General features: G+C 31.0%; 1 protein-coding gene across 1 annotated transcript in view; it reads left to right on the top strand.

The window, feature by feature from the left end:
* The window catches only part of LOC111638743 (dynein heavy chain 5, axonemal-like), an 86677-nt gene that overhangs the window by 44476 nt on the left and 23157 nt on the right, over positions 1-19044 (top strand). Inside the window, exons 6-13 of the mRNA XM_023384501.1 lie at positions 5337-5561; positions 8756-8928; positions 9043-9221; positions 9526-9713; positions 10471-10557; positions 10655-10762; positions 15336-15470; positions 16880-17041. Coding sequence (XP_023240269.1) covers positions 5337-5561; positions 8756-8928; positions 9043-9221; positions 9526-9713; positions 10471-10557; positions 10655-10762; positions 15336-15470; positions 16880-17041 — 1257 coding nt within the window. The remainder of the gene's footprint in view (positions 1-5336; positions 5562-8755; positions 8929-9042; positions 9222-9525; positions 9714-10470; positions 10558-10654; positions 10763-15335; positions 15471-16879; positions 17042-19044) is intronic.

The following is a 19044-nucleotide window of genomic DNA, read 5'->3' as shown; positions in this document are numbered from 1 at the left end:
AAGGATTCATGATTGCCATACAGGATCAGGTCATAAATACTAAAAACTACAGAAAACACATACTCAAAGATACAACACTCACAAATGACACATGCAGAAAATGTCACATCCTGCCAGAAACTATACAACACATCACTTCTGGTTGCAAGCTCTTGGCACAAGACAGATAATTTACATAGACATGAAGTAGCAAATACATCAAGAGCTTGCAAAGAAACATCAAACTATTAAACATCCACGAACCATACTACAACTACATTCCACAGACAGTATTGGAAAAAACAAGCACGAAATGTACTACAACAGCCGTAATCACAGATAAAACAATTTACCACAATAGTATTTATTTTATGCCTCATTGACAAACCCAATAAAATCACATAAATTATAGACATATCTGTTCCAAACACTCACAATGTTCAAAACACATGCAGTGAAAAAATCAGCAGGTACACAGAACTCGCCCAGGAAATAAGACTTTTATGGAGGATGGATAGGGTTATTATTATACCTGTCGTTCTTTCCTCTACAGGTGTCATACCACACATGCTAGACATAAGACTGGGAACATTAAAATTGAATAGAAACACATACATTATGCTACAGAAGGCCACTATATTGAATACATATCATATTGTTAGGAAATTCCTGAATACAGACATACACTGACACACTTATTGAATTTTTGTCTTGTTTTGGTTACTATGCTGTGTCTGGTGTAATACACAGCCATCGTTGTCAACCAAGTGTAACTCACAAAACTCAACATAATAATAATAATAGATTTATGGCATTACGAAATTCTACTAATAGTATCATATCATACGTTTTTGAGGGGAATAACATTTTGGTGTGCTGTGTTGAGTCATGTCGAGTCAGAGGTGTGCCGTGAGTAGAAAAAGGTTGCGGAACACTGTTCTAATCTATGGCGACACATTAAGAGAGCATAATCAAAAACTGATAAAAGTCTTACAAAGAGCAGAAACTCATGGCCTTAAATTTGAAAAAAGCAAGATCCAACTGGCACAAAGGCAAGTCATTTTTGTAGGGCACATAATAGGACCAGACGGTATAAAACCAGAAGAATCAAAACTTATTGCCATTCAACAATTAAAAGAACCAGAAAATTAAAAAGCCCTACAAAGATTCTTTGGATTAGTGAACTATTTAGGCAAATTTATACCTAATTTATCAAATCTCGCATACAATCTAAGGCAGCTGCTCAGGAAAAATATTGAATGGACATGGACAGAAGAGGCAAGAAGGGATTTTAATTATATAAAGAAAATTCTAACTCAGCCTCAAACGTTAGCACAATTTGATACAAACAAAATTATAACCCTATATACAGATGCCAGTCAACATTCTCTAGGAGCAACAATTTCACAGGAAGGAAAACCTTTAGCTTTTTCATCATCATTTTTGAATGATACACAACAAAACTATTCCCAAATTGAAATGGAACTACTCGCCTTATATTATGGATGTAAAAAATTTGATCACCTGCTACTTGGAAGATCATTTGTAGCATATACCAACCACCAACCTTTAATCATGCTAATTAAAAACTGTTAGGTGCATTGTCTCCTAGACTGCAGAGATTAATGCTAAAGTTATTGGCATACGACTTCAAGTTATACTACAAGCCGTGAAGAGATAATTTTATTGCAGATGTTCTTTCAAGGGACATAAAGCATTCTACATCCAATTTTTCAACACCAGACCTAGATGATCAAGTATTAATAAGAACAGTTGGTATGAAAATTACAGACATCAAACTCATAGAATTAGCTGAAAACACAAGACAATATCAAAGTCTGCTGGCTCTAAAGAAATACATATTAGATGGATGGCTGGTACATAAAAAGTCTATCTCGTCAAACATCAAATGCTACTACGATTTTAAAGAAGACCTATACCTATGGAAGGATATTATATGTAAAGGACCTGCCATAATAATTTCAGAGTTCTACAGCAAATTCATGCTGCACATTTGGGAATCAACACTTCACTCAGTAGAGTGAGGAATAAGGTATATTGGCCAGGAATATATCGTGACATAGAAGAAGTAGTAAAATCTTGTAGACAATGTCAAAGGTTTTGACCAGCTCAGACAAAAGAACCTCTGATACCTCACAGAGTCCCTACATATCCATGGCAAGAAGCAACAGCGGATGTTTTCTATTTGGCCAACAGTCCATATTTACTAATTGTAGATAGATACAGTGCCTATCCAGAAGTTTATAAAATGCCATCGACTGATGCTTTCATAGTTATTCCCAAGTTCAAAGAAACCTTTTTGCAATTTGGAAGTCCAGAAATATTGATGACTGATAATGGTCCTCTATTCTTTTCAGTAGCTTTTAATCACTTCTGTGACAAATGGAGTATCAGGCATTGTACATCTAGTCCTTGATATCCCCAGAGTAATGGCCACATAGAACGGCATGTGCAAACAATAAAAAACATACTTAAAAAGACAACAGAAGCAGATCAAGATTAGTATTTGGCTTTGCAAAACTGGAGAGGCACTCCTAGGAACTCATTACGATCTCCAGCTCAGCTGTGCATTGGAAGAAACTTAAGGTCAACACCTCCATACAAATCATTCCATTATCACCAATGCCAATTTTGTAGAGAGGATATCCAACAACAACTAGAGCAAAACCAGAACAGGATGTCAATGTATTATGACAGAGGTAGTGTTCCCCTCAATCCGTTGAGACCGTCAGCACGAGTTTTAGTGCATACAGGAAAAGAATGGTCTCCGGCAACTGTGTGAGGGCCGAGGGTGGGAGAAATTTAAAAAAGTCGACAAACGATAATATGTGATATATATCGTCATCGTCTCCCTTGCTGTTTGGATTGCCGAGCGGTAACAATCAACGACATGTGGAAGCAGTTGAGTCAGAGATAGATGCTTCGTTTACAAACAACACAACCGTTTATTAAACACAAAAGAAGCTTACAAAATTTCCGCGATCTTGGAAGTTCTGCAGCGGCTGCGGCCTCTGGGTCTTCCTCTCTTTTCCAAGATAGTTCCATTTTGGAGGAGTGTCCCTTGTTCGCGAATGAACCATTCTATCACGTCTCGACGACTTCAAGATGATGCAGTTGACTTTCATTGATGGAAAGATGTCGATCTGTGGTCAGGAGATGGAGACGAAGATGGTTGCGAGACACACGCACAACAATAGATCCGTCACTTGGAACTTTCGGGAGAAGAAGCCGTCGCGTCCTTGAATTTCCGGGGTTTTATCTGTTTTCTCTCAGATTCCCCTTTCCGATTGGTCTATCCTCATCACCTGATGACAATTCGAAACCTTTCGGGGGTGCAGGAGAGGTCAAAATTGAAGTTTAATTCGATCTCCAACCGGAAATGGTCGACGGACTTACATTCTTCTATTGTTTAAAAGTTAGCATCGCGTTTTCGTAAAATAAAAATCTATTTCTAACAACTATATATTTTTTTCTTTAAAACAATTATTTTTTGCAAATTTTAGTGAGGGTTTGGACCTGTCCAGAGCCTCACAACTGTTGTAAAACCTCTAAATGAACCCAGATCATAGTTAATAGAAGACTCACATGGTCAACATTACCGAAGAAACAGAGTGCATCTGAAACTGAATCACAGCCCCAGAAAAGCACCTCAAGAGAAAGGTGAAGAGAAACAAGAAAATGGAAAGGAACAAACTGAGGAAAAGGAAGAAGTAGCAATCTCAAAAGAAAACAAGTTTCAAACTCGACACGAACAACTAGATCAGGAAGAATCATTAAAGCTCCTGTTTGACTCAATTTGTAAATATGTATGTATTTAAGTTTTATGTGTTTAGTCATTTCATTTGTCAAATAAAAAAAAAAAAAAGGGAACATGTTATGGTAAGATCTGGCAACACCAGAGAGAGAGGGACGTGCAAGACAGATGGCCCTGACTAATGTGTAAGTGTGGAGATCGCCTGGTCCAAGTAGGACTTTGAATAAAGCATTCAGAGTAAGTGTCTATTCCTGTCTCATGGGGGGGTCTTAAGTGCATCACGAAGGGCGTATAAACATTAAGTAAACAACATAAAACAAAGAACACTCCTTGAAACTTGAGAAAAGTTATTATAAGATAATGATGAAATTGTAAAGTGTCTGTTTTCTCGAACTTTTGCATCAACTTTCTGCAACAAGACTTCAGTATTGACAGACAATCAGTTGTCCACTATGCTCCTCATCATGGACATTAGTACAGTAATCTTTAAATTGTCTAACCCATTTTCTTACCATTCCATCGCTCATAATGTTTTTTCATACACCTCACTAATCTGCCAATGAATGTCAGCTGCTTTCACGCCTTTTGCATTAAGAAAACGAATCATCATGCATACTTCATAGTCAGCAGGATTTCAATTGTCTGAGGCATTTTAAACCCTTTTGTAATGGCATCTGTGACTAGACAACAAATGTAGGTACTCAGTGTGCATTTATGGAACACTGACTGCAGTGCTGCAGCGGCCCTATTTTAAAATAGTACTTACTTAAAATACACGCCTTGTATGTATTATGCAGGTTTATACTTGTATACACGCATCATTTAAGCTAATGTCTTGTGAGTTCTATAGAAATTTCTGTGACTTCTCTTTAGTGCCTGAAGAGTAGAAAGAATAAAAACAAACAAATTTTCTGTAGTGAGTATGCACATGTTTATGCTATGGCATCAGTCCCATTTTTTTATTACTGCATCTTGTATATTATGCAGATAAAACAACTTCATTATTAACCTGTACAATGTATTTTTTTAAATTATGTTAATTCTGTAGTATCAAAAAATATGAGAAATAAAACTCTTTATTTTTCATTTTTTTATATTTACAACAAATATATTTAGTTTGTTTCTAAAAGTGCTACCATAGATATATTTCATACAGGATCACTAGAACTATGTAATACTTTACACAGTAGCTTGCAATTTTTTGATATTTTTATTAATCAAAATAATATTTTACATAATGCTAATAAATGTCAAATTACAGGTTTAGTTTTGTTAGTAGAGTTGTCAGGTATGTTCCTTTTTCAGGATGGTAACATTACTAGTAGTAAAAATACTAGTGATTTTAGTATCCCTATCATGTGGAAGAATCACCAGAAAATATATTTAGAAATGAATCTCAAGTTATGTTTTTACTAAATGCAAAAGATGTGGGTTCAGATTCCAATGAAGAGCCAAATATTTTCTTGCCTCAATTATAATTTTTTCATTGAATGGATATATTATTTATAACATGCTATAATTTATTTGTTTATTAAAAATGTTAATTGTTATATAAATATGTTTTTTTATGTAAAAAATTTAGGTAGCTTTACTTGGTCTCCAGATGATATGGACAAGAGATGCTGAGGAAGCTTTGTCTCGTGCAACTTTTAATAGGAAAATAATGGGAGCTGCAAATAGAAGATTTGGAGATATTTTGAGAAAACTAATTAAACAGACAACTTATGATTTATCAGAATACCAAAGAACAAAATTTGAAACATTAATAACAATTCATGTTCATCAGAAAGATATTTTTGAACATTTGGTAAGTTTTAAGAGGAGATTAGTATTTTTATATATGCAATAAGACCCCTTTTAATGCTGCCTTACTTAACGCTGATTCGATATAATGCGGTATACTGTAAGCGTAAAGAAATCTCAAAATTTATATTGATATAAATTATTGTGGCCTTTTACTGATTCATACATAATACAATTATTTACGAACACGAACCAATCAGAAAAAGGTGGCAAAAAGGTGTACTTTCTTTAAATCTGTTTGTTTGGTGTAATTTTGGAAAAAATATAGCATTATGATACCGATAGTGCCATAGGCAATATCGGTATTGTTTGGCAAGAATTAACTGATAAATGCACAAACGAAGTGTGGAAGAAGTTATCTAGGAGATGTATATGAACAGAATATTGAGGAGTTACTGCAGGTTTCTGGTGAGAGTCTTAACAACGACAAGCTTCAAGAACTGGCAGAACAAGGAATCCATGTAGAACTGGAAAATAGTGATTCTGAAAACAAAGAACTCAAAAAATTTTTCTACAGACTTACTTAATAAAAGTTTGGTAATGATAACCGAAGTTGTTGATCAAATTGTAGCGAATGATCCAGATTTTGAAAGGAGTGCAAAAGCAAAATGAGGCGTTTTGGATGCAATCTTTTGCTACCAACATTTGCTTAAGGAAAGAAAAAACCGACAAATGAAAATTTTATTGCCAAAAAACAAGAATATTAGAAAAGTCAGGATCTTCGTCACAAAATCACCTATTAGAAGTTACATGCGTTTACTTAGGGCTGAAATGGATATAAAATTTATCTTTGGCATCATGTTAAAAACTGGCCTTCTAAAAAAAATAGTAACAGTTGCTTTACTCTTAGATTAACCAATTGAAAATGTTATTAATGTTATCCATAAATATTATGATTTTATTTTAAAAATATTTTTAACATTAGAGTTCCTAAAATTATAAATTTGTTTTGTGTAACTCCTCTGCCATATTGAAGTTGTTAATATGCGTTTTATCAAAATAAAACGCCCTTGTAACAGGCGAAAGCCTTCTACGCCAATAAAGACTACTTACTTACTTACTTACTCTGCCATATTGACTGGCCTTTCTGGTATTTAGCCAATCTGGTCCTGCACTTACTCACTGACATTCAAATGGAGTTTGGTCTAGGCAATGCAGAGCACTACATTAAATAAAAAGAATCCTGAAGAAAGGTGTTTTTGTAGCCTTTTTGGAAATGAAGACATCATTGAATTCATAGTCAAGGGTCAAATCTACAAATATTTAATATTCTAATATGGCAAATTCACAGAACACACTCAAATAAAACAAAGACTAACAAAAGAATACAATAGCAGATTAAACTCAATACTGACAACACAGCTAAATGCAAAACACACATTTAAAGCTGTCAATACATACATTGTCCCAATACTGACATATTCATTGGAGTTATACATAGTACACATGCAGAACTAGAACAGCTTGAAAGAAAAACAAAAAAATATTAACAAAACACAACAAACAGCACTATAAGTCATCCATAGGAAGGCTGACTCTTCTTTTTAAAGAGGGCGGGATATAATAATAGAATCTATTGAAATAATTATTTAATTTGAAAAAGCAAATATGCTAATAAAAAGATATAAAATACAAACAACATAAAAATCAGCTAAATATATTATGTTACAATATCAATAGGAATTAACCTTTTGCTCTTACTTATTAATACAAAGATTATATACTTATTAAAGAAATGCTATTACTTATTAACACAAAAATCTTTGTACTAAAATATAACAACATTTGAAATGATTCTAGATTTAAAATTATTATTGATGATGATAATTTCAAATCTAGAATCATTTTGAATCTGAATCATCAGAATACTGAACAGAAGTTAAATTACTGTAAATTTGTATGACTAACTCATAAGTTATATGTTTCAAAATCTATTTTAAAATGGACATGGTTTATTTGCCAATTCTAACTTGTAATTACAAGCTCATCAAATGGCTTTTCCTTTACCTAATCTTAGCAAGAATGTCTTTAAAAAGCTTGAAAAATGTTTTGCATATTGCAGACATATTCATCTGCCATTGTGATTTTTTAATTTTAATTGTTATAAATTTTTATTATTATTGCATATTTTTATTTTTATTTAAATAAAATTGTGAGATCCGACCTCAGAATAAGCCCAAAATTGTTCATTTTTCCCTTAAATTTTTGACATATTTAAAATAAATTTGTCACCTCCTCGTTAAAATAACATTGTCAGAAAAAAGAATCATATATCGATTGAAACTTATAACTTTCATCGTTAATATAAACATTCAACCCTCGAACAATGACATTCCTCTGCTGCAAGACAAAAAGTTTATAGTTAAAGTCTGAATTTGTCATTTTGTTTTGGTCCCGGGAACAACTTTAACCTCCACACCTGCAGGACCAACTCTATCTCACACAATAGGAGATCACCTGACTAATTTCTCCTACCTGAAGCTATAAAAGCGACTTCTTTCCCCCTCCTCGGGGGGGTCTCACATCTACGGTTGTCGGAAAGGGTTAAGTCGCGGAAAATTTTAACTGTGTGCATCGATTACCGGCAAAAAGGACTAACTTTTTCCTACCTACGTGGAAGTAAACTAGAGGTATGGAACAATTAATGTAAACTCTCTCTCTGCGAGTTAGGAGCTAGTGAACTAAAGTCACTTCCCTGATGTTAGATTTTTGTATTTTTTAAATTTTTTTCTTTTCGTTAATCTAATAAATTGTTGTTTCATTGTTAAATGGTGTCCTTTTACTCATATATCGCCTACGCCTCGTCGACGACAAAAAGAATCCCGACTCTTCAGGACCGCATTCGAAATTTAGCCATCTTTACAAGTGAGAAGGTTTAACGACCTGTCGCCAAAAAGGGAGAGTCGACAGTTCCTGACCTCCCCGGCGGTTCACAAAATTGTTAGATATAATATTTTATATTTTTTTTTATAATTTTATAAACCCTCATATATATTAATTGAAAATATAAGATTATAAGATTATTTATCATTTGTGATTTCAAATTTTCATAATTTTTTAAAATAGTAAATGGATGAAGATGATACAGACAAAAAATTTGATGATATTTTTTGTATGAATAGAATTAAACAATGCATTTTAATTTTTTAAAAGTATATTTAAAATTTATTTAAAATTAAAATTTTATTAATGTTTCAGGTAAAAGCTAATATAAAATCACCTATGGAATTTGAATGGCTAAAACAAAACAGATTTTATTATGATTTGGACAAATTAATGTGCATTATTCGAATCACTGATGTGAATTTCATTTATCAGAATGAGTTCTTAGGCTGTACAGAAAGACTTGTAGTTACACCCTTAACTGATAGGTAAGTAAAATGGAAATTTTTAAAATTCAAAATTAAAACTTAATATACTATATTACTTGATACATAAGCATTTCAACTCTTCAATAAATGTCAATTAAAATTTTTAAAATTCAGATGTTATATAACACTTGCTCAAGCAATACGAATGTGTTTGGGTGGAGCCCCTGCCGGTCCAGCAGGTACAGGGAAAACTGAAACAGTAAAAGATATGGGAAAAACATTAGGCAAATATGTTGTTGTGTTTAATTGTTCTGATCAAATGGATTTTCGTGGATTAGGACGCATTTTCAAAGGTAATCTTTTACTTATCAGTTTTTATTTTAGTTACACTTATGGTATTCACTATACTATAAGTATACTGTCAAAGGTTTGAGGTAAATCATTCACTATATCAGATGTTCAACATTTATATATAAAGAATAGCAACAAAATTGTTTACTGTATTAGATAATCATTATATCAAGAGCCCCTTTATAAAAATTAAGCACAATATTCTGTATCTAAATAATTATCCAAGTTATATATTTATACATATTTATTTATCAGTTTATTTAATTGGATTTTCATATTGGATGATAATGTGTAATTTTGATTCAGGTCTTGCACAGTCAGGTTCCTGGGGATGTTTTGATGAGTTCAATCGAATAAACTTGCCTGTTTTATCAGTAGCAGCACAACAAATCAATATTGTGCTTACTGCACGTAAAGAAAGAAAGAAACAATTTATATTTTCTGATGGTGATACTGTAGAACTCGATTCAGAATTTGGAATATTCATTACTATGGTAAGATATTTATTTATTACTATGTAATATTTTAAATATTTTGTATCTTTAAATTTAACTATTATTAATTTTATAAAAATTAAAAAATATAAATAAGTGAAGTCTCATTTCAAACATAAAATAAACTAAAAAATTTTTTAAGAAAACAAAAAATAAATATAATGAACTAATTTATTGGAGCATATTTTACATTAAAATGATAAGAAGCTTGTTATATTTTATATCATTCGTATTTTATTTTAAGCTGAAATTTTATGAAAGAATAATAATAATTAATATTTTTATCCATCAACAAATATGTTATTAAAAGCATAAAAGTACTAGATAAAATATGTTCTTCTTTAGTTTAAATTTTATAAAAAATGGGACTTATACATAATCTGTGCAAGAATCTCAACGTAAAAAATTATTAAAATGTTATTTGAAATATACAAAAAAATAAATTGCTTATTTGCAATATCTCTCTTTTTAACCATATTAATAAAATTTATATTATGCTTTTAAATATATCACATAACTTAAGCAAAATATAATAACATAAATTTTCAAGAATAAGAAAACAATCATTATTAAATTATTTTTAAAATGTTTATCTTTAGAATTAAAATTTTCAGTTAGTGAATTTTGAACATTTTTACATAAATTGCATATGATAAATATTTTTTTATTGGAATATTTGCATTTTTATATTGAATAATTATTTCTTTTTAGTTATTATGAATTATTATATTAAATTGAAAAAGTTATCTGTTTGTAGAATCCAGGATATGCAGGAAGACAAGAATTGCCAGAAAATTTAAAAACACTCTTTCGAAGCGTTGCAATGATGGTTCCAGATAGACAGGTTATTTTACTTAAAAATATTAAATTAAAAAAAATAATATAGATATGTAATTTATAATTTGAAGTAAAATTAATATTTTTTTATAATTTCTTTTCAGATAATTATTCGTGTAAAATTAGCTAGTTGTGGATTTCAAGAAAACATCATTCTTGCCCAAAAGTTTTTTGTTTTGTATAAATTATGTGAAGAACAATTAACTAAACAGGTAAAAACAAATTAACACATAAGTAAATAATACTTAGAAAATAAACAAAATGAAAAAAATTATTATTAATATAAACATTTTAGGAAAATAACTTTAATTAAACTTTTCAAAAAAAAATTATCAGTTGATACATCATAGGATGTCACAGGCCGCACTTGGAAGTATAGCCGCGGAACCAGAAATGGAAAAGAGGAAGAAAATGTATTAATGAAGAAGTTAGAGTGAAGGGGAAAATAAAGTGAAATAGGATAGTGGGAAAGATGTGTAGGAGTTCATGGGCACCTGCATTGCATTTATTTAAAACAAAAGCAATATACAAGTTACAAACATTGATACATTTACTAGTACATAATAGTTAATACATAAAAGCAGGAAATACATAAAATATTTGGCATGACAATAGTATTGCTTACAGTCTAATTGTGTACCTTATTTGAGCAGGCTATACAGAACAAATTTTGTAACATAGCATAACTCTGAACTTGTTTATGTGGGTTCCATGCAGATGAGAGAAATAGAAATTGATGGTACAGGGTAATATAACACTGCCTTTAGAGGACATTACAATGATACTAGACTAAGCAGTACAACTTACAAATACCGAATTACAAAGATTACATATTAGTGTACGCCCCTAATTGGGACCTGGAACAGATGAAACATGATGGTTAGAGAACAGTTTTAAAATAATACATGACATATACTTACAATATATAAAGTGGTGCATAAAATGTCTGTGCAAAGTACTACAGAGGTAAGTAAAGATTTACAGCTTTCTAAACAGTAGAGCTGGTTTACCCTTGGAAATGGCACTTTACAATGTGCATTTTACATTATGTACAATGTGTTAGAGAAGGTGTTCTACCAGAAGCCCAACAGCTGAGCCCTTCATGTTGTTCAGTCTAGGATTTTAATGTCCGAAGCAAATTTCTTTAGGGCTTTGAAAATTTTGCTGTTACTTACAAAGTCTTCCTGTGGCATGGCCATAGTTCATTTTCCTTTTGGATTGTGCTGATGAGTTCCTTCCTCTCTGCTTTATAGATGGGTCAGGTCCAGATGATTTACTCTGGGTTTTCTTCTTCGTTGAGGACACATGGACACTTCCCGTCTGTCTTTTGCAGAAACCTTTTTAGGTAACTGCAGAAATTGCCATGCCCAGTCAACAATTGGGTAGTGTGGTACATAGGAACTAGATTACTTGTAATTACTCCTCTGGAGGACATCTTGTATGAAGCTGTAACTTGTCCTTCCTGTAGAACTGGTGTCCCATCTTTCCTGCCAAATCTTCCACATGTGGTTGCAGATGTTCTTCTTTAGCCAGCTGATTAGCCAGTTATTTGTTATCCAAAGTAAGGCCTTGTGGATGGCCAGGGATTTGGCCTGGTTAGCTGTACAGTGATTGGTAAACCTGTTCTGAGCCTGATGGATGTTATTGCTGTTCTTTATAATGACAACAGAAAATCCCACTCCCTTGTCAAACTTCAAACCATCAGCGTAGACACAGAGTCCCATTAGTTGATACATTGTAGGAGGCGGTGACGGGCCGCACTCATAGGTATAGTCCCGGAACCAGAAAAGAAAGGAAGGAGTAAAGTTTATATAAGAAGAGAGTAAGGTGAAGGTGAAAAGAAGTGAGATAGGATAGTTGAAAGTTGTTGAGGGATCCATGGGCACCTGCATCGTGTTTAATTGGATTGAAAACAAAGTACATAATATTTACAAAGATGAGCATACAATTACAGTAGTACATGTTTTTGTGGTGTGATAATTGAGAACAATTTTACCGATACGCATACATAATACAAGCTTGTTGAGCTGACAGAAGTATGTATGATAAATTTCTCAGGTACTGTTTGTGGTACTAACATAAGAATGGGATACTTTTTATTGATTAAAAAAGGGAATAATGTCACCAAAACAGGCCAAAACAATTATGATGTGATAATACTATTTGTAAAGCTGCAATTTGCACCCAGAGGTACAGTTACACGCATAGTTAGTAGCCCTTAACAGAAAACACGTTACACCTGAGAAACAACACATGATCTGTAAAGTCTAACTGCAACTTACAATTTAGTATGAGTGCCTAGGGAGCACTTACAATGTGTTACCAAACTAGACAAAGTATTTACAGTGATAAATTTAGTAGAGCAGGTTTGACCGCAGAAGTAACGTTACACAGTGATGGATTAACCTACACTAAGTCCTTGCACTTAAGAAGAAGCCCTCATAGAGGTACCACAGGTACATTTTCAAAGATTCTCAGTCGAGGATTTTTATATCCAATGCAAAAGTCTTCAGGGCTTTGAAGATATTGCTGTTATCTTTCATATAAAATTTAAAAGGAATGTGCTCAGCAAAATAATAATTAATAACCAAACACCTTTATCGTTGCCGAGAAAATTTAATTAAAACAAATGTTTTTGACCTATTCCATAGGCCATCGTCAGGTTTAAAATGGACGACAGAAAGATTCTGTTCCACAAGATTGAATACAAATATTAAAATTTCAAAAAACACTGACAAAAGATTCAAAAGATAATATAGTAGTAATGTATAAAAAATAAAATAAAAACAAAAATAAAATAAAAATAAACTCAGAAATACTACTAAATATAAGTATCTACTAATACAATAAAATTAAAGTGTAAATTATGAGTTTGCGGCAGATTTTTTAACAGTATACTTTTAGGCCGATGGAAGGCCTTTCATGTCCCTCATATTAATACAAGCCTCCTTTAATTTGCTCTTATAAATCTCTATTTTCTCAGCAGTCTTCGTTAATGTTGGGGATCTCACTGGCTTGATAATGCTTGCATCATCCCATTTAACTACTGAACTTTGTGTCTGAGCCATCTGAGATAGTACCATTGCTAAAGGAGCACAAGTATAACATCAAAAAAAGTTTGAACGTGACAGTACTATAAAGAAATCAATGCAAAGACATAACTTTATAAGAAATAAATTGTTATTTTAACGAAGACGTTGTCAAACTAACTTGTTTATTTAATCTTTTAAACATGAAATTAGCCTAAATTGGCTTCATTCATTCAAAATGAAATCAGCTGATGGAAAATTTGTTACACAGGTTTTCCTATACAAATTCCCCTTATAGTCTAAGGCAGGGGTGGCCAAAACGTGGCGCATTGGACGATTACAATTGGCGCTTCAGTCAGTTCTGAGCAACATTGCCAGATTTGGCTTCTTTGCAATTATGAATATTACATAGAAAATTAATTTTTTATAGTCTGTCTTGGCAAGTTCATTTGTTGCACAATTTGTTGCAATCAACTTTACAGATAAAATGAGTGTTCTCCACATAGTAAATTACAGTGTATGCATGTATGTTTATTTTCGATCAGTTTACAGGTGTCTAAATGACAGTGCTAACGTCCCACGATAGTGCTACCGTCCGGACTGTCCAGGAATCGGAATCGGATTAGACTACTAACTTCTTTTCCCGAGTAGTTCCTGCGACACCTGTTTTTTGCCTGTATGGTACACGATACATTCGTGTTCATGTACACCACTAATATCTTAAAGAACTATTTTATACGGGTAACTACACTACAACCGCATTTTTCATTGCTTGTTCTGTGGCAAAACTGAATTTTCGTCTTATAAATTGAAATACCTAATTAAGGGGAGGCCGAAATTTTTCTCCAACCCGGGCGGCTAACACTCATGGTATGCCACTGCGCATCTGAACTCGTCTATCAAAAAATTGGCGCATGGTATGCAAAAGGTTGGCCACCCCTGGTCTAAGGGGTAAAAACAGTTTAGTCTTTAGATACATGAATAGAAAACATTTTTAAAGCTTAAAGAGTTAAATTAATAATAACAGTTTTGATAACAAAATTTTAACTTGATCAACATATGATAATGATATTTATTAATACTTTGCTAGTGCAACTCATTTAAACACTGGAAAGTTAATTTTTGTAAAACACAAAGGACAAATCTCACAAATTCATGATTTTACCTGTTACTCTATAGGGATGGCTGGCATAGACTCATCTATAGTCAACATAGGACATATGTTTAATGAAAAAACTGTCATTTCCAGCACTAACAAGTGCTCGAAATGATGAACACTGTGCATCAATTGTAAGTAGTAGGCATTGTATAATATTTCAATGTTTTGTAAAATGGCTGTGTGCAGAAAGTTGTCAATCAATAAAGCTTTAGATTTAACAAATGATAATCCTAGATCAAAAATATATAAATACCAAAATAAGTGCAAAATAAAATGTTTGAAGCTTTTTTTTTCATCTTGATGTGAGGAATACTTATTGGACTATTTCAATTTAAAAAAAGACATTTTATTATAATTTTTAAAATATTTTTTTATTTTTAATGATTATTCTATTAATTGTTTTAATGTTAACTAAGATACAAAATAACAAATTTTAAAATATTAGAACATAAAATATTGTTGGTTATTTTTAAATTACAAAGGCTAACCTTTAGTCTGAAAAGTGTTAACAGAATTACTAATACAAGTTTATTGATCTGTTTGAAATATTAATAGTAATAATTGAATAATAAAAATGAATTTTATAATTGTAAACAGGTCCATTATGATTTTGGGTTAAGAAATATTTTGTCAGTTCTTCGAACTCTCGGATCAGCAAAACGAGCCAGAGTTGGAGAAAGTGAATCCTCAATTGTAATGAGAGTTTTGAGAGATATGAATTTATCTAAATTGGTTAGTTATTTCAAAATAATTTTATTGATTAAATCATAAAGTTATACAGAAATATAATTTATCAGTCTATTAATATTATGTACATATACTGTATTGTAAAAGTCTATTTGAATCTAATATTTTGTGGTGTGACGGGTTAATGAAAACCGTTAAGAGTCATATTGCACAATCCGTTAGAGCCATATTATAATACTAATAGTATTATAATACCATAGTACACAATTCGTTAGAGCCATATTATAATACTAATTATAACTAACTTAACCTAAAATAAAAACTAATATAATCTAGGTTCGAAAAAAAGTATAGAAAGGTTATGTTAAAAGGAAGTCCCCCTTATCTGTATGACAAGTTGGACGTATACTCCCTGACCACATGGACTCATTCCCTTCTCTCCTGATGTGGTTCTCCCTTCGCTTGCTTCTCCCAGAATGAATAAGAAAGTAAAGTCTTCTATGCTGCCTTTTTGGTTGGTGCCCTCTTCTCAGCCCAAAACTAGCCAGAAAGTGCATATAGGTCGGAAGAGTCAAACAAGGAAAAATAGTGCAGGTTATTTACATAGAAGAGGAATTTACAGATAACATAGAATATTAATGAACAAAACATATATATATATACATGGTGGGATACACCACAATTTGTGTAGAAATTCAAATTAAAAAATAGAAGTGCAGTTAAATTACAGATTGTAGTAAAAACCCAGTAGTGATCATTTTGAAAGTTTTATATTAATCTAATTTTGCAGAGAGATAAATGCTAAATTTTTCTGAAAATTAGGTCAATATAACCAACTTTTGAAATGTTTGATAACAGAACAATAAAATTAGTTTTTTAAAGTTGAAACTTAGCACTAATTAATTTCACACCTTTTTTACTTCTTTTAGCAATAAATAGTTTTTAATAAAGTACTGTATTGATAGATGTATGGAAGGTGCGAAATTAATTACAAAAAAATAAAATTATGCAATTGTGTAAAATGAGGCAATTTTTATCTAATTTTAACAAATTTTACTATTTATTTAAATATAATACTGTTCTAACATTCTGTTTTTTTTTTTAAACACACTTATATATATTTCATTCTGTTGATTTATAAAATAGGAGCAATAAGTAATTTTTAAAATATTGAAATATGCTAAAAATTAGTTATTTAATTATTACTTATTACTCCTTTTTATTATGACATAAATGATTTTAAACAGTTGCAATTATATTTAAATGCTTGTAGATAAATAACTACAATGTATTTTCAATGATATTATTCATTCACAGTTGGTGAAACAAATTAGTAATTACTTTCAGATTTATATTAAAACGAAATTTATTCAATAAGTTTTCAAGCTTTATTTGACTCTAAGCATTCAATAATGCTTGATAAATATTTTAATTAAATAATTAATTTTATTCAGATTGATGAAGATGAATCTCTGTTTATGAGTCTTATAACTGATCTGTTCCCTGATATTGATCTTGATATGGCAATATATGAAAAGCTGGATAACAAAATTGTGGAAGAACTTGAAAATGAAGGGCTTATAAATCATCCTCCATGGAAAATGAAAATAATTCAAGTAAACTTTTAAAACATAATATAGTAGAGCGTTGATTTTCCGAATCAATTGGGGACTGGGGTTGTTCATATAACTGATATTTTGGATAACCGATTTATGTACGAAAAAATAGTTTAACATATCCGATGTTGAAATTTTTCTCCATTGCATGTCGCTTTGCGTTGAATTTTTGCTGATGTTAAGCCTAACAAAGACTATTGTATCATTAAAAATTATTTTTTTATTTTGTACAAACAAAATAAATATATTGAAAAATATAAAAAGAATAAAAAATTATACTTCAGATGTTAATTTAGTATCAAAAAAGTAAAATATTTGAGTAGCCCAAGACATAGCCAAAGATTGAAGTGCCACAGCACTGGCGAAAATTTAAATTTGCCGACTGGAATTCTTTCGGATGATTGACATTTCGGATGATTGACTTTCGGAAAATCGACGCTCTACTGTATAAGCATTTCTTTTAAATATTTGAAAGTCAAATATTTTGAAATAGAAGTATTTTAATGATTTTACTTTGTGATAAAATATCTGATAGATAATCTGAAAATAGCATTGAAATTATATTAATAAGATTTGTGAAAATTAATATTAAAATTTAATTATTAAAAAATTACATTGCTTTCATGTTTTTATGATGAAAGTTTTTCATACAATTTCAAAAAATGCTGTAATTTAAATCAGATTTTAAAATTTTTTGTTAAAGATAATTATTTTATTATAATCTTAGTTGAAGAAGAAAGATGAATAATTATTACAAAATATAAAAAAAAGAAAGAAAAATTTCATTTTGGAAAATTAGCTAAAATTTCTAATAAAACATGTTTAGTTATTTTGATTCTTTTATTTATTATACAGTATTAGAATCTATATTATAAAGGAATAAAAATAAAAAAATAACTAAAATTTTATAAGTGTTAGATTTATTTTTAGTAATCTTTTGTTCATCTTTCTTACATTATATGACAAAGTTTCTGCTAGATTTTAGTTATGGATAAAAATAATCTATATTTGGATTATTTTTAGATAATTTTCAATAAAAAAACAATATAAATGAAATATATAATTAACCTTGTTAAAAAATTTCCTATTGGCCTAATAGGCTCTATTTAATTAATAGACTATTGTTTTACATGAAAATTGACTTAGACCTTACTGGTTCAGTAGGGTCTATTGGGTCTTAACTCTTAACTTTCATGTAAAATCAGTGTGTCTATTGAGTTTGAGTTGCAACCTAGAATTATCTATCTAATTCATTATTATTTTTTAAAATGAACACTTGATTGAAATAATAGATTTTTTTAAAGTTATTTTTAGTATGTAATATTTAGACATTTGTGTATATAGCAGTGGCATGCAGTGACATTTGATGATTGGGAAGCTGTGTTTGCATAAAAATTATAAACAAATACTGGAAATGACAAAAATGCAGTGGCGTCATTAGAAGCGTTGGAAGCGCCGCTTCCTCATATTCTCTAAAAAATAAATAAATATTAATTTTAATTATATGAAAATAATCGCACAATATTTTATTATAACCGCATTATGTATCTTATTACAAATTTCTATACTACACGTGAAAAAAAAAAAAAAATGCTATTGTATATTAGAATATTAGTGGCGGAGTAGAATCTCCTGTATTTTCAGATTACGAAAAGCCAGATTTGTGCATGCGCTTTACAGAGCACCAACCTCACCCGGTTTAGCTGGTGGAAGCCTACAACCTTGGGTGAAAGCTGCACACATATAAAGACTCCAATTCTATCAAGGACCGGTTTTCGGCTGTTAGCCGCCTGCCCACTAGATATTTCGATTACGTGAATAACGAGTAGATTTATAACTTAACCCAACCAATAAGAATTTATTGGTATGTTTTTACGATAATTCCGTATAGTTGACAGGAGTTAAAAAATCAATTAAAATATTTGATATATTTATTCCGCTCTCCGATTTTATATTACTCACGGATTTCGATGTTAAACCAGTGATATTACGATTTCGTACAT

The sequence above is a fragment of the Centruroides sculpturatus genome, unplaced genomic scaffold (assembly GCF_000671375.1).
Source record: "Centruroides sculpturatus isolate CEXI.00-Female unplaced genomic scaffold, Cexi_2.0 scaffold1016, whole genome shotgun sequence".
NCBI classification, from domain to species: Eukaryota; Metazoa; Arthropoda; class Arachnida; order Scorpiones; family Buthidae; genus Centruroides; species Centruroides sculpturatus.
This window is presented reverse-complemented; position numbering and strand designations above follow the sequence as displayed.